Source organism: Zootoca vivipara, chromosome 6 (genome assembly GCF_965207765.1).
Source record: "Zootoca vivipara chromosome 6, rZooViv2.hap1.1, whole genome shotgun sequence".
Lineage (NCBI taxonomy): Eukaryota > Metazoa > Chordata > Lepidosauria > Squamata > Lacertidae > Zootoca > Zootoca vivipara.
In genome coordinates, this window is record NC_142589.1 from 16,019,488 (window position 1) to 16,034,131 (window position 14,644).

At 49.4% G+C, this 14,644-nt stretch overlaps 1 protein-coding gene across 2 annotated transcripts in view; it reads right to left on the reverse strand.

Moving 5' to 3' along the window:
• Positions 1–1,398: 1,398 nt before the first annotated feature.
• Positions 1,399–14,644, reverse strand: part of DVL1 (dishevelled segment polarity protein 1) — a 93,547-nt gene continuing 80,301 nt past the window's right edge. Inside the window, exons 11-15 of one of the 2 annotated variants that reach the window (XM_035121027.3) lie at positions 14,450–14,527; positions 8,617–8,748; positions 6,425–6,592; positions 6,012–6,218; positions 1,399–2,079 (exon numbers count right to left, since the gene is read on the reverse strand). In XM_035121027.3, the coding sequence (XP_034976918.2) occupies positions 1,643–2,079; positions 6,012–6,218; positions 6,425–6,592; positions 8,617–8,748; positions 14,450–14,527 (1,022 nt within the window). In that variant the 3' untranslated portion in view covers positions 1,399–1,642. Of the gene's footprint in view, positions 2,080–6,011; positions 6,219–6,424; positions 6,593–8,616; positions 8,749–14,377; positions 14,528–14,644 lie in introns of both variants that reach the window. The other variant, XM_035121026.3, reaches the window with a different exon arrangement.

Here is a 14,644-nt window from a genome sequence, read left to right on the forward strand (position 1 = left end):
AGATATGGGGAATCGCTCAAGCCATAAGTCCGTACTTTGCTTGGCATTGGTCAGAACCCAAACAGCTACATTTGACTGGCATTTCAAGCTTCCCATCCAAGGACTGGGACCACTTGAGTTCAATGCCATCCCTAAACAGGATATCTATCCCATGACTGCAGTATTCCTGAGGGATGCCTCTCCAACCTTGCGAATCCTTCAAGGTGGTCCTGGGGACATTCTATTCTTAACAAATCACAAGTATGTAATTGTCTCTGATGCACTGGTGCATTTTGACGCTTAAAGTTACTGAACAGGTAGCTAATTTCCCCCTCTACCCTGCGTACAAATTTGGAAGCAGGTGGTAACGGAAATTTCCCACGTGACTCTTGTGTGTATCAGCTTCTATTGGTACGTGACAGTCGCTGTCGCATTTATTTTTAACAGCGCTGTCTTTGTTTTAAATTGGGTATGTAACCAGAATCAGATTTTGTGGTTTGCAAACGCTTAGATGAAAAGCCACTGGGTGTCATGAAAGGCCAAGTTGAATTTCTTCCTGTTTTCTTATATGGAAAGCAAGCTGGACACCGAATTCCTTTTCTCTGGCACCAGCTGCTTTTGCCTTCAGTGCAGGGGGAAAGCAAATGCTAGCAGCTGATGCCACAGAGAAAGAGAGCAGAGCCAAGAGATGGGTTTCCTTGTTCCCTTTAGCAAAGAGAAACAAGAAGAAAGAGCGAGCGTGAGCAAACAACGGAGGCAGGAGCAGGACTTGCTCAAGGTGGATGGGAGACTTCTTGGCCCAGCTGCTTGTGGTAACTGGCAAACACTTCGTAGTTTCATGGTTCGGAGAAGTCCAGTGCACGATTCAAACCTGAAGACGTGCCGTGGAGGGAGAAGCACAGCGGTGGTGAACTTGTCACCTCATCCCAACTCTCTACCAAGTGAGTTATTTCCCCCTTTCTTAGGGCAATCGCATGGTGTAGAACCAGGCATCACGTAGAGTGCAAACAAGGCCTGAATAGGAAAAGGAAGAAAGGAAGCAAAACCATGGCACAGAGCCAGATCTTCACTTATGCTTGGATACAGGACTCCCATAATGCACCACTTGCAGACACACCTTAGATTTTATAGCTACTGGCTAGCACTGTCCTTTTCATAGCAAGAAGAAGAAGAAGAAGGGTCCCCCCCATGGAAAGAAAGTAACCAGAACATTAAAAAAAAAGTGCAAATATGCATGACTGGAGAACTGTGTGTTGTTGCTTTTTAAAAGCACTATATAAAACGCTATTTCTTGATTGAGAACACAGTATAATTGCACTGGAGAGAGGATGCCACAGATACCAAAGCTCATTAAGGTTTGTGAAGAGAACACCAATCAATCACATTGGTCAGGGTAGGGGAAGCAGAAGGAGAATTAAAAAAAAAAAAAAAGATCCCACCGATTTGCAGATATATCTAAGTTTCCAGGATTTCTGTTCCTCGTTTGCTTGCAAAGATCAAGAGTCAGGAAGGCGTGGCATGCAAAGGACAATCCGAATAGTTCCCCCCCCCAATCTCTCTGTCTCCACCCCTATTTCTTTTCCAGCGTCAATTTGCAAACTTAAAAAAGTAACCCCAAGAAAACAAACCCTCCGCACAAGAGTCTTTTGAAGGCACTTCTTGTTCACATAATGTCAACGAAGAATTCACAAGGGTTGCCCATGGCCTTCTGGAACGACTGGCGGCTGCCGGTCAGCTCGGGGGGGATGGAGGCGAGTTCCCGCACAGGGGGGCCCCCAGGGGGCCCACTTGTCCCATAGACTTTGGGGCCCAGCTTGGGGAGGCTGCAGAGTGGTGGAACGCCCGGAGGCCCGTGCGAATGGCGGCTGTGTGGGCTCCTCTCACTGGGGGCAGCAGAGGCGCGGCTGTGGTGGCTGTGGTGGCTGAGCTGGCTGAGCTGGCTGGCTGGCCGCTCGCGCCGAAGGATGCTCCCTGCTACCCCGCTCCGGGCAGTGGGATCCGATTCGCTGCCGCTGCCGGCTGACTTGCGGTCCTTATCCCGAGCCAGGGTCCTCCGGCTTTTCTCGCTGTTGCTTCGGTTAGAGCCGCTGCTTTTACTTCCTAGGGGGAAGGAGGGAAGGGAAGGGGAAGGGGGTCAGTGAAAGGGGAAAGAAACGCAAGTGGCACATCGCCTAGGCTTCCGATCGACGCCTGCCGATCAAGCGGCGAAGAAATAACAGGTGGAGCAGTAAGGATACATATGGTCCCGCACGAGGTTCGCATGCGATGGATGGCTACAGGACTCGGGTGAGCACAACTGCCGGGGCAGAAGCGGGTGTGACTTTTTGTCATGCATGGATGTCCAGAAACCACACTGAAAGCCTCGTAGAAGCAACACAGCAACATTTTCAAAAAGGGGGAGAAGTGATCATTTTTGGGGGAACACGCTGGAGTAAAAAAAAAAAAGCAACGACAAAGGGTGTATTCTGTTTCATAACAATAACGAAAAGCAACCCTGAAGAAATAATAAAAAATTCATACGGATATTTATTTTGAAATGTCCTGAAATCCCATGTATCTGCAAGTGGGGAACATGTAACCAAATGCTGCCCTGTATTCTCCCACCTAAAAGCCCTGCTTGTGTTCAGGGTTCCAGCCGGCCGCTCCCTCTAAGTGTGGCCTTCCACATTTTTCCAACGGACACTCTATGTTGCATGACTGCGGAGCATGCTCAGTCTTCAAGGTCATGCAAGTCTCTTGGAGGATTTGCCCTGGTAAGTTGTCTGTTTGCTTTTAATGTGTTGGGTGGTTGGTTTGGTCTTTGGTACTTCTGCAATCCTTGGGATACCTCTGCATGAACCAATGCCTCCCTCTTGTTTCTGAGTGGCCTCATCTTAGCTACAGTCCTGTTGGCACTCACCATCCAAGTTTGCTATAAGAAGAATCAAAAGTGGCTTTCCAGGAAGCATGGCTGCTGACCAGGCATGCACACGGAGTTTGTAGTTATTCTTTGTACTTAGGTATCCAAAATACTGCATTAAAACACACACACAGGCAAGGCAAGGGAAGAACAATGAGTTCTCCATCTTCGATGCCTGAGACAGCAGAAGCTCGTCTCAACAGTCCAACAGCCCTCAAGCTGGCCAAAGATCCAGACCATGGGAAGAGCATTCTGTGAACCATCTAGAGAAAGAGTTTGTGTGTGTGTTTGAGTGTGTACACTCCACAAGAAAGGACTCTAGGATCTGCAGCTCTATCCCTTTATCGACCATCACTCCTTAATAAACTCCCAGAAGAGTTTCCATCTGGAATGTGTGAAGTTTCAGAAGGTAATATTCTGTCCCCTTAAATTCCTGCTAGCTCTCAGACTGGAAGCAGATCTAGAGCTCTCGGTTTTGCCATCTAGCTGCTCAGTTGAGCTCAAATCTCCATCAAAAGCAATATAATAACAATTTATTATTTATACCCCACCCATCTGGCTGGGTTTCCCCAGCCACTCTGGGTGGCTTCCAACCAAATGTTAAAAACGATACAGCATCAAACATTAAAAACTTCCCTAAACAGGGCTGCCTTCAGTTGTCTTTTAAAAGTAAAATAGTTGCTTATTGCCTTGACATCTGCTGGGAGGGCATTCCACAGGGCAGGCACCACTACCGAGAAGGCCCTCTGCCTGGTTCCCTGTAACCAGCGAGGGAACCGCCAGAAGGCCCTCAGCGCTGGACCTCAGTGTCCGGGCTGGATGGTGGCGATGGAGATGCTCCTTCAGGTATACAGGACTGAGGCCATTTAGGGCTTTAAAGGTCAGCACCAACACTTTGAATTGTGCTCGGAAACGTACTGGGAGCCAATGAAGATCTTTCAGAACTGGTGTTATATGGTCTTGGTGGCCACTCCCGGTCTGCCGCATTCTGGATTAATTGCAGTTTCCGAGTCACCTTCAAAGGTAACCCCACGTAGAGAGCATTGCAGTAGTCCAAGCGGGAGATAACCAGAGCATGCACCATTCTGGCAAGACAGTCTGCAGGCAGGTAGGGGTCTCAGCCTGTGTTCCAGATGGAGCTGGCAGACAGCTGCTCTGGACACAGAATTAACCTGTGCCTCCATGGACAGCTGTGATTCCAAGATGACTCCCATGCTGCGCACCTGGTCCTTCAGGGACACAGTTACCCCATTCAGGACCAGGGAGTCCTCCATATCTCTTTCACAATGGAGCTCTCCAAGGTGCTGAAGAACGTCAGCAATTCCTGCTTCCTAACTGAATATGACACCCTGTAAACTGCAATCTGCTGATCAGCACTGGGGAAACTCCAGCCGAACTCTCCAGTGAAAGCTTTGCTTCCTATTCTGCAGGCTGTCCCAGCTCAGATGGCTGGGAAGCCCAGGATAATCCAAAAGGAAACAAAAAGGACAGAGGGGCAGAGAGAAGAGCATGGGGAGGAGAGACACGCTAAGAGTTTCGGAATGCAGGAAGACACAAGAATCTAGATGATCATGCTATATATGAAGCAATAATATCAGTTTTCAAGGGAGGTGTGTGAGACGCTTACCAGTCCCAGCCATTCCTTTATGAATCCTTCAGTCTAATGCTTGCTCAGGACAAAACAAGGGAATAACAGTTACAAAAGAAAAGGGGAAAAGCTTCAAGTGAAATGACACACACAACTGCAGCAGCCACAGCAGCAATGCACTATTAGGCAGAAGGTAGTGAAGGGGAAAGCAACACGCTACCCCTATCATGCTCTCTGCTCCCACTTTCCCAGATATCTTTATGCCTAATATAGCATATTCCTTGCACCTGTGCATTCAAGAAAGGACACCTCTCCTCATAGCAACCTGCTTAGTACAGTCTCCTGCCAAGGCCATTCTTCAGATGCTCATATGAGGAGGTATAAATGACTTTGGCCCCAAACATTCCCTACAGACCCTCTCAGGTGTTAAAGCCAGCAGGCAGAGTGAGTGTGTGGCTTGGCACTTCCACTGCCCTCAGAAGTTCAAGGCTTGGGAGAAGGCATTCACTGTGGCTGCACAAATTCACCGCACAAAGTTCGAAATGTTTTCTAAATGATGCAGATAAATATGCAACCTTAAAAAGCAGCCCAGCTCACTGTTTCAGCAACTAAACTTAAACAAGTCTTTGTTGGACAGGAATGTGGTAGGCTGGACAGGCGACAGCCAGAATATCCAAGTTCCCTTTTTCTCCCCCCCCCCCCCACCTCACCTTTTGTTTTGTTTTTCATAGCTGATCTGTCATTACCCAAAATAATGCTTATTTTTAGATATGAAATGTTAAATTACTGACTTTTGCATGGAGCCTAACAACAGATAATACTAATGCTATCAATGGGTGTTTTTTTTTTAATGCTGCTATGGTTTGTATCTGGCCACCAATGTTAGGAAACGCAACTCTACTCCCTCCTCCAGAAATCTTAGACACTGACACAGTTTGCAGGTAATGTTGAGCCAAACTATAGCTTAGCATGAGCATACAAACATCCACATGTTTGTATTCTCTGGGCTAAGATCATGGGCCACTGAACTCCTTCCTAGTACAGTTGCAACAACACTACCTGGGGCTAAGCTATGGTTTGGCTTAGCGTTATGTTCAAGCCTGGGCTCATGGTTTGTTTCACTTCAAACAAAGCACAAGTGGTAAAAGCAAGACAAACCTTGGTTACAGTTTGTGGTTTGTCTGCAGCAAGACGAACCATATAAGCCAAACCATGGCTTAGCTCTGGGTAGTGCACCAGTATCAGGAGAGGACAGCTGTGGCTGGGATTTTCACTCCAGGAACCTGTGACTTTAACTCACATATGCTAAACCATGCCATTTAATGTGAACCAGGTTACTGAATCTATGCAGGCAGCTCATTTAAAACAATCGTTGACCGGCCTTCACGTTGCAGCAGAAAGAAACCGATTCCATGCATGACAGACAAAGGGAGTCATGAGGAGAGGGGGGGAGAACACCAAGGGGTGGGGCAGAGGGAAGAACTAAGCAAACGGCCAGCAGGAATGGAAATCGTGGAAGGGGGATGCTCGCGCCAGACAGCCTACCTTCGCTTTGCTGGCTCCCTGCGCTGCCACTCCCATAGCTGAAGCCTGGGTCCTGGTAGGCCGGCGGGAAACACGGAGGGGCAAGGGGGTATTGGTAAGGATAGCCTTGCCCCAAGGGCCAAGGCGTGGCTGGGTGCGGGAGGGGGCCCAGAGTGTCTTGGTCTGAAGCTCCGCTGGAACCATTGTTAAGGTTCAGTGCAGCCAGATCTGGAGACGGAAAGGAGAAAACAACTTCCATGATGGCGCAGACACACAGAACAATATGGCTCAGGGGTAGAGCGTGTTGATTTGCGTGCGAAAGGCCCCAGGTTCAATCTCTGGCCTCTTCAGCTGGGGCTGGGAAGGACTTGAGACCTGGGAAAGCCGTTGCTGATCAGACCCTTCCCCCAAAGGGCGTAAGGAGGGGGACTTACTGCCGCAGAGATCGCCAAAGACGTAGTAGCACTGCTCTGAGAATGTGATTTTGTTCACAGTGTGCCTGAGGTAGCCATGTTTCAACATGCTGCTGGCGTACTTCCGGGCCTCCCTTCGGTCTTTAAAGCCCTCCACGTGCGTGTAAAGCCAGTCAACCACGTCCGCTCCTGCAAACAGCAAGGGGAGTGGTAAAAGGGGGAAAGCACCACCAAGTTGGTCATTCTACCCCCCCCCCACCCACCATAGCTGTCAAGTTCTCCCTTTTTTAAAGGGAAATTCCCTCATGCTGAATAGGCTTCCTCGCGAGAAAAGGGAAAACTTGACAGTCCACCCAAACCGGCACTGCTTGTAAAAATGAAAACTTATTTATTTTACCTTGCCTGTGCCCTCACTTGCTTTCAGTCCCCATTGCCCTCGCTTGCTCTCAGTGAGTCATACCTCATGTTGCGTCCGCTGCGGGTTGTGTTTTTCCAGGTTGCGAACGCGGCAGAAGCGGAAGTGTTTACTTCTGGGTTTCGCAGCGCGCTTATGCACAGAAGCGTTCTGCGCACTTCGCACATGCGCAGAAGCGCTCTATCGCACTTTTGCACATGCGCAAAAGCGCCACTTGGGTTGCGGACTTTTCAGGGCGCAAACGGCACCCCGGAACGGATCGGGTCCGCAACACGAGGTACCACTGTATCATTATATAGCCAAATCTGGTTTGGCGGAGAATATGCAGATTGCTTAAACCTACTGAAGCTGGGGAAAACATGTTTCAGATTAATACACCACATAATAAGTGGGAGTAGAAGCTGGTGCTATGTTCCCTCCTTGAAACCATGGTTTGCCATCCCTACTTTCAAGCCCTGGTTACCATGGACCCCAGCTATTGTTAACCACAGTTAGGGCTGGTGCTGTGGACAAAACCATTAACTGTAATGGGGAAGAGTAGGAAGAATTGAAGGGAGGAATGAGGAGGAGGAGGAGGAGGAGGAGAGGAGGCTGCTCACTACCTGAGGTTAAAGGATGGGCTGCATTACATTTGCACTGCCCCATGCTCCTGTGCAAATCTGGTGCCCTCCAGCTGTTTTGGACTACAAATCCCATCAGCCCCAGCAAGTAAGGGCTTCTCATGCTACACCTTAGAATCATAGAGTTGGAAGAGACCACAAGGGCCATCCAGTCCAACCCCCTGCCAAGCAGGAAACACCATCAAAGCATTCTTGACATATGCCTGTCAAGCCTCTGCTTAAAGACCTCCAAAGAAGGAGATTCCACCACACTCCTTGGTAGCAAATTCCACTGCCGAACAGCTCTTACTGTCAGGAAGTTCTTCCTAATGTTTAGGTGGAATCTTCTTTCTTGAAGTTTGAATCCATTGCTCCGTGTCCGCTTCTCTGGAGCAGCAGAAAACAACCTTTCTCCCTCCTCCATATGACATCCTTTCATATATTTGAACATGGCTATCATATCACCCCTTAACCTTCTCTTCTCCAGGCTAAACATACCCAGCTCCCTAAGCCGTTCCTCATAAGGCATCGTTTCCAGGCCTTTGACCATTTTGGTTGCCCTCTTCTGGACACGTTCCAGCTGGTCAGTATCCTTCTTGAACTGTGGTGCCCAGAACTGGACACAGTACTCCAGGTGAGGTCTGACCAGAGCAGAATACAGTGGTACTATTACTTCCCTAGATCTAGATGCTATACTATTGATGCAGCCCAGAATTGCATTGGCTTTTTTAGCTGCTGCATCACACTGCTGACTCATGTCAAGTTTGTGGTCTACCAAGACTCCTAGATCCTTTTCACATGTACTGCTCTCAAGCCAGGTGTCACCCATCCTGTATTTGTGCCTTTCTTTCTTTTTTGCCCAAGTGTAGTACCTTACATTTCTCCTTGTTAAAATTCATAGAATCATAAAATTGTAGAGTTGGAAGGGACTGCCAAGGGTCATCTAGCCCACTCCCTCCCTGTTCCGGGGGAAAACACACAAGCTGTGACAGTAATTCACAATTCCTCATCCAAGCTGGCAGGGTATAGGAGCTGGAGTGCGGCAGCGTCTGAAGGGCACCATGTTGGTGAAACCTGGTTTGGTTAGTTCCTTCATAAGCACCCACACAAGCAAACGTCATCAGTGGCAAAGAAGAAAACCTCAATTTAGTAAGGTACCTTCTCTCCCTCCCCCAGCCTCAGAAGCAGGAGTCACTCACCTATTACTGCATTGGAGATGGTAATTTTTAACCACATCCTGTCCCGAATCTCAAGGCCGGAATCCGACAACTGCATAACCTTGACAATGGTGGCCATGTCGCTTTTAACAGTTAAAGGGGATTCGTCCAGCTCTGGGGAAAAAGGAAGAGGAGACGGAGATGTTGCTATAAAGGAAACAAGGAATGGATGGAGGCAGAGAGGGAAAGCGGGGGGGGGAGCAATTTTATGCAAGGACAGCCCTGCCATGAGGAAAGCTGAGGTGGGCATTTTAGCGTGGAGGTTGCAGAGAGAGAGAGAGAAGGACCTGACCATGAGGTAAAACCGGCCAGCAACTCCTCCTTCACAAGCCTAACTGAAATGAACTTCAGCTGAGCAAGAGAGAAGTAGACAGGGTGTGAGGAAAACTAGTCCCCTCCATTTTGGCCGCCTCATTTGGAGGCGATAAACAAGAAAGGCACTGTTTCTGCAGTACTTTGGGTGAAATGCGAAACTCATTGCTGATGGGGGCTGATCAGGGCAGCAGGAGAATACCCCTCATTACAAACCTACATCATGACATGGAGCGGTTGTGAGGGGATTCTGGGAGAGAAATGATAGCTGCCTGAGGTCACCATTTCCCCCCTCAGAATGGTGAAAGGGATCATTCTGGCAATACTTTGCATGAGCTGTGAAACTTATCACAGGTGGAGGCTGTGGTGGCAGGATGTTGTTGTTGTTTAGTCATTTAGTCATGTCCGACTCTTCATGACACCATAGACCAGAGCACGTCAGGCACTCCTGTCTTCCACTGCCTCCCGCAGTTTGGTCAAACTCATGTTCGTAGCTTCGAGAACACTATCCAACCATCTCGTCCTCCATCGTTGCCTTCTCCTTGTGCGCTCCATCTTTCCCAACATCAGGGCCTTTTCCAGGGAGTCTTCTCTTTTCATAAGGTGCCCAAAGTATTGGAGCCTCAGCTTCAGGATCTGTCCCCCTCATTTTAATGTTACCCATCATGATGCTGAGTTGCTTCCAACTCAGTTATGCCCAGAGGAGGCCCGTTGAAATGAATGAACCTGAGGTAGCCACATCCATTAACTTCTATGGGTCTGCTCTGAGTGGGACTGGCATCGGGTACAACCCAGAGTGAAGTTCTGAGGGAATTCGGGGGAGGGGGGGGACAATGGCTGCCACAAACCAGCATTTTCTTCCCCCTCAGAACAAGGGGAACAAAAAAAGGGAAAAGAGATGGGCCATTTTCTCTTCAAAGCCTCCCAAAAATCCAGTGGAAAGTTCTTGTTTGTGAACTTCCAGCCTTAGGGAAGTTAGCAGCAATTAGGTCTCCCCCTTCAGGTACCCAAACACCTCAGGCCCAGGCCTGAAGACTATACTGGCAAATCCTGCGTGGCTTCTCTTCATTTCGGCATGGCTTGTGCTGAAGAACAGACAGCATGGAGGCCAGCGAGAAGGGGGCAGGTGTCATTATTTGGATCTCCCCCTACAGGCACCAAAACCTCTTGAGCGTTCAAATAAATTTCATTGAAATCTCTTGCTTTTAATAGATGTTGTCTAAAATGGAGACCAGCATGGCCACCGTCATCTTTCAAATTGAAGTGCCTGTGCTGCAGATACTTGGTGCTTTATTGGGGAGGATATCTATATCTCTGTTTATCCAAATTTCATGTCAAGACAGACCTGAATTCTATTGCACAACTGCATTCTGTGAATGACACGTGTATCTAGCCTTTTTGTGTAATTTAGGCTTTCTTCCCATTATTATTATTATTATTATTATTATTATTATTATTATTATGGTAAAGGTAAAGGGACCCCTGGCCATTAGGTCCAGTCGTGACCGACTCTGGGGTTGCGGCGCTCATCTCGCATTATTGGCCGAGGGAGCCGGCGTACAGCTTCCAGGTCATGTGGCCAGCATGACAAAGCCGCTTCTGGCGAACCAGAGCAGCACACGGAAACGCCGTTTACCTTCCCGCTGGAGCGGTACCTATTTATCTACTTGCACTTTGATGTGCTTTCAAACTGCTAGGTGGGCAGGAGCTGGGACCGAGCAACGGGAGCTCACCCCGTTGCAGGGATTCGAACCGCCGACCTTCTGATCAGCAAGCCCTAGGCTCTGTGGTTTAACCCACAGCACCACCTGCGTCCCCATTATTATTATTATTTAATAAATTGGATATGGAACCTACATTAGCTGAAGAAGTATACCTGAGATACTTCCATATATCTTTATCACTTTCAGCCCCACTTTAAGGTTGTTCACAAGTGAAGTATTCCAGATGAAAAGTGATGGCATCACTCAGGGCACTTCCTTGGTCTTGAAAGGTGTGGGGACGGCCTGGGGAGGGGCTGACTAGAGTCACGTCAAACTGCCGTTCTGGCCTAGTGACCTGCTCTCAAGCTTGCTGGGCTATACCTCTTCACCTGAAGGAGAAGGAGGCTCACATGTTTGAACGCCCTCTCTGCGCAAGTGAAATCAAATTCCTGCATATGGAAAACTCACATGTCTGGGAGAAGAGCCCTTCTCTCTAACAGGCTAGTCTTCTATGTGGAGGAAAATATTTATTTATTTGGGGGAGAACCCAGCAAACGAAGGGGGAAGAGGAAAGAATCAAAGATAGAAGCCAGGCAGTCAGGGCCAACCTGGCAATTGCCCCAGACTAAAAAGTCAAGCTTGAACCAGAAGCTTTTATACCTCTATCAGGCCAGCGGGGAGACCAATGGGGTGCCGGGGTGGGTGGAGCCATCTAGGCACCCAGGGAGGCTGCCCTCAATAATTTTTGGACTACAACTCCCATCAATCCCTGGGGCAGAGAAGGGAGAAAGAGAAATGAATGAATGGATGGATGAGGAGTTGGCAGGGGAGAGAGAGAAAAGAGGAGAGACAGACCCTGAAGTTGATGAGAGCTGTAGTCCAAAACATCTGGAAGGCATCAGCTTGGCGAAGCTGCACTACCGGAACATGTCTGGATTTTATTTTTTAATGGAGCTACAGCACTGAATTAAGACCCAGTCCATTTCCCACAGAAACTTCAGGATCCACTTATTTTTCCATGCTTATGTCATCAGTCAGAAAAGGGGGGGGAGCGCGTGGTGAAGGAAGACTTGGGAACACACAGATTCAGGCCATGCACACCCTTGCGACACCAGAAGCACACCATCATCCACCACCTGCCGTTTTACCCACAAAGGCTCCTGGTTCCCGTTTGCAACCGATTCTCGCCAGGGGCTCTGTGGCAACGTTTGGCTTTGACAGGAAGCTAGTTCGGTTAGTAGCGAGGAAAGTAACCTGTGCTTTGGGTTTGACGACATTCCGGTTTGAATGCGTGGGGAGCAATAAACTGGGAGAGCCCATTGTGGGGGTTTTATGTATTGGTGTGTCGAGGGTGGGTGGGTGGGTGGGTGGGTGGGAGACTGACAAGACAACAGCAGAAACCACATGGAGATGGAAAGACTGCAGCTGCCTGTTTTGGTTCCTATAGAGCAGCAACTGGTATTCAGAAGCATACTGCCTCTCACAGTAGCAAGAGAACATAGCTAGTAGCCACTGATAGAATTCAAGCTAGCCTCCAAGTTGGCAGCCACCGTCATCTCTACATCTTCTGGAAATGAATGCCATAGTTTGCTCGTCTCCCCCTTGGGGAGTAAAGGATTGTAGCTGAGTAAAGGATTGTAAAAGCCAACCAGCCTATTTAAATCCACTGAAAAAGACCCTCAGAACCGCATGCCAAGGGTCTCTAACGTCTGGGCGATGTTAGCAAGGCGTGCGGTGCTGCAGGGGAAGCCTCTTCTGTCCTTCCACGATCCACTTTAGGAAATCAGACCGCCAGTTTTTGCTGTAGATTTTTATAATAAAAAAACCCGAAGTAGTCCTTACTTCAGCAACGCGATTGTGAGGGGGGGGGGTCTCATGCAGCCACATAAATCGCTATCTCCCCAAAAGAATGCAAAGAATGTCACAGCAGCCAACGGCAAGCTGCTGGCAGATAGCCAAAGGCTCTAACAATCTCACGTATGCACATAATAGTGCATGCATGTGCCAGGGGTAGGGGGTAGGGACTTCAGATCAGTGTTCCTCAACCTGGTGCCCTCCAGGCATTTTGGACCACAACTCCCAACAGCCCCAGCCAGCACAGAGACCGCCAGGTTGGAGAAGGCTGCTTTGACTAAAATAAAGGCAAAGTCAGATTTTATTTGCTGATCTTCGCAGGGAGGTGTCCAGATAGCTCAGTTCAGCCTGCAATGACTGGCAGCTGCTCTCCAGGGTTCTAGCCCTACCTGGAGATGCTGGGGGTCAAACCTGGGGCCATCTACATGCAAAGCAGATGCTCTACCACTGAGCTATGCCCCTTCCCTTCTCTCTGCAGGATGGTACTGTAAAGGACTCTGAGGCCTCAACCAGTACCTATAGCAAGTTTTTTTGGAGTGGGAGGGAGCGTTGGGCAATAGCCCTCTAACCCAAAGTATGCCCATCTCCGCACCACTACATTCCTGCCAAGTCTCCCTCCGAAAAATGTGGGATCAGCAGCGGCGCGGCACCGGGAGTTGCGTAGAAGCAACTTCTGGGGCCGCTCTGACCATGTGTGGGCACCGGAAATAGGGCAGTGCGGCATCGGAAGTCACTTCTACCCATGCCTGGCGGCCATCTTGGTAGTGGCCACATGGTGGCGGCCATCTTGGTGGTGGCTGGCGGGCATGTGTAGAAGCGACGTCCGGTGCCACTCTGCCCTATTTCCAGTGCCCACACATGGTCAGAGCAGCACCCAAAATGGAGGCTCCATGGCAGGTAGGAAATCCGGGGGATTTCCGGGATTTTTCTCCATTCGGGAGAACAGCGGGAAACGGATTAAAATCCGAGGGGTTCCCGCGAAAAACGGGATACTTGGCAGCTAAGCCACTATCCAGTGTAGAGTAGTGGTTCGAGTGCTTCAATAGAACCTGGAAGACCAGGGTTCAGATCCCTCCTCCCTTGGGCATGAAGTCCACTGAGTGACGTTGCTCCAGTCACTGTCTCTCAGCCCAACCTACCTCACAGGGTTGTTGTGAACCATGTTTACCACCCTGAGTTCCTTGGAGGAAAAAAGTGGGGTGTGAAGGGCTAGAGGCTGTTCTAAAAGGCGAAGGTATTTGAATGGTAAAAATGAAAGAAGAAGAAAAATTCACCCCCAGCCCTGTGCTTTACTAATATAAGGAGAGCCCTGCTGAGTCCTTTCTAGTCCAGCAGCTCTCTAGGCACTGTGGTTAATAGACACTGACAGCCTTATCCCCTGTGAATTTGCTAGTCCCCTAGCAAATAAGCAAATGTCCTTAATAAGGACATTAGAAGGGCCCTGAAGCTGAATCGGACCAATGGCCCATCTAGTCCAGCATCCAACCAGATGCCCAACTGGGAATCCTGCAAGCGGGACCCTGAGAGCATCACCAGCTCTCCCAACATTCAATACCCAGCGCCTGGCATTCAGAGGCCTCCTGCCTCCTCCTACAGCAGAGGCAAATCACAGCTGCCGACGCCTTGCAGCTGCTGACCACCTTATCCTTCCGGGTTTTGGACGGCCGTGGGTGGAGGAGGGAAAACAAGTTTTATGCTCCTCACAGCATTGTTGTTGCTGGATCTCTTTTTGCTTTTGGGTTTCGTGTGTGTGTGTGTGTGTGTGTGTGTGTGTGTGTGTGTGTTTTGTTTGGAGTTTTGTTTGTTTGGCTCTACACTGCCAGCCCTGCGCAGGAGGAAATAACCTGCCCGGTCCTGGCGGCAGTGTGACTTACTTTCCGAATCGGGAATTGAGCTTGTTAGTGAGGAGCTGGTAGAGGTGATGGTGCTCATGGAGGGGCTCATACCGTAACGGGGGTACGCTCCCGTCAGGGCCGTGGTATGAGAGATCCAGGCGGCGGGGTCGATCGGCCGCACGGGCTCAGCTGGAACGCGAGAGAAAACGGGGAGGGGGAAGAAGAGAAGGGTTAGCAGGCACACTCCGTGGCGGTTCATCTCTTTCCTTCCAACACTTATATCCTGCCTCCCTAGAGAAGCATTCA